The sequence below is a fragment of the Puntigrus tetrazona genome, chromosome 13, assembly GCF_018831695.1.
Source record: "Puntigrus tetrazona isolate hp1 chromosome 13, ASM1883169v1, whole genome shotgun sequence".
NCBI classification, from domain to species: Eukaryota; Metazoa; Chordata; class Actinopteri; order Cypriniformes; family Cyprinidae; genus Puntigrus; species Puntigrus tetrazona.
The window spans coordinates 21,037,413-21,038,214 of record NC_056711.1 but is presented as its reverse complement, the minus strand read 5'-3'; the positions used below and the strand labels follow the sequence as shown (position 1 = coordinate 21,038,214).

The window sequence follows — 802 nt, the reverse complement described above, 5'->3', positions numbered from 1 at the left end:
TTTTTTAACAAATGAAATGCATAAAACATTAAATAATTTGTGTATGTGTTTGTATGTTCCATATATTTAAAGTGCTCCTATTATGGGTTATGAAAGGTCCATATTCATATATAAAGGTTCAAACAACAGGTTGACAGGCCTGCAAGGTCAAAAAACACTTTAATTGTCTTATAATATGCGTGTATTTTTACATTATTTGTTAAAAGGCTCCCAAACGATATGTTCCAACCATTCATTTTTCCAAACCCCTGCGATGAATAGTCAGTTTGATTTAAAGCAGTGTTTGTGAGCTTTTAACATTTCAGAAGCAGCCAACTCGAAAAGAGAAACAAGTGGAAACATGCTAATATTTCATCCTGACGTCATTTTATATTTGTGATTATACCTGCATTTCTTTTTTGTATACTTTAATTTGCTATATTTTCTGAAAGGGTAGTCTTCAGATTTTCGTTCAGTGTTTTGTAGATCTTTTGATGTCTAAACTGTGCCGTCCCACACCTGGCTGCATGTGGTGTCAGTGTCTTGAGGTCATGATGTGCTGTTTGTTCTGCAGCTGTTTGAGAGGGAGTTGAGACGGTGGGCGGGGCAAGAGAAGCACATGTCCTTGAGCAGCCACGCCCTCTACGACAGCACACAGGTGAACCTCGCTAAAATACATCATACATCAAAAGGACATATTAAACATCATTTGTTTAATGATGTTTAATATGTCATCATATTTAATATTCATAAACATCATTCTCTCTCTCTGTCTCTCTCTCTCTCTCTCTCTCTCTCTCTCTGTCTCTCTCTCTGTCTCTCT

General features: G+C 36.7%; 1 protein-coding gene across 2 annotated transcripts in view; it reads left to right on the top strand.

The window, feature by feature from the left end:
• LOC122356507 (DNA nucleotidylexotransferase-like) overlaps window positions 1–802 on the top strand; it is a 14,390-nt gene that overhangs the window by 3,940 nt on the left and 9,648 nt on the right. Inside the window, exon 10 of one of the 2 annotated variants that reach the window (XM_043255251.1) lies at window positions 554–637. The exons of the other annotated variant lie outside the window; for it this stretch is intronic. Coding sequence (XP_043111186.1) covers window positions 554–637 — 84 coding nt within the window. The remainder of the gene's footprint in view (window positions 1–553; window positions 638–802) is intronic. 2 annotated transcript variants of the gene reach the window in all.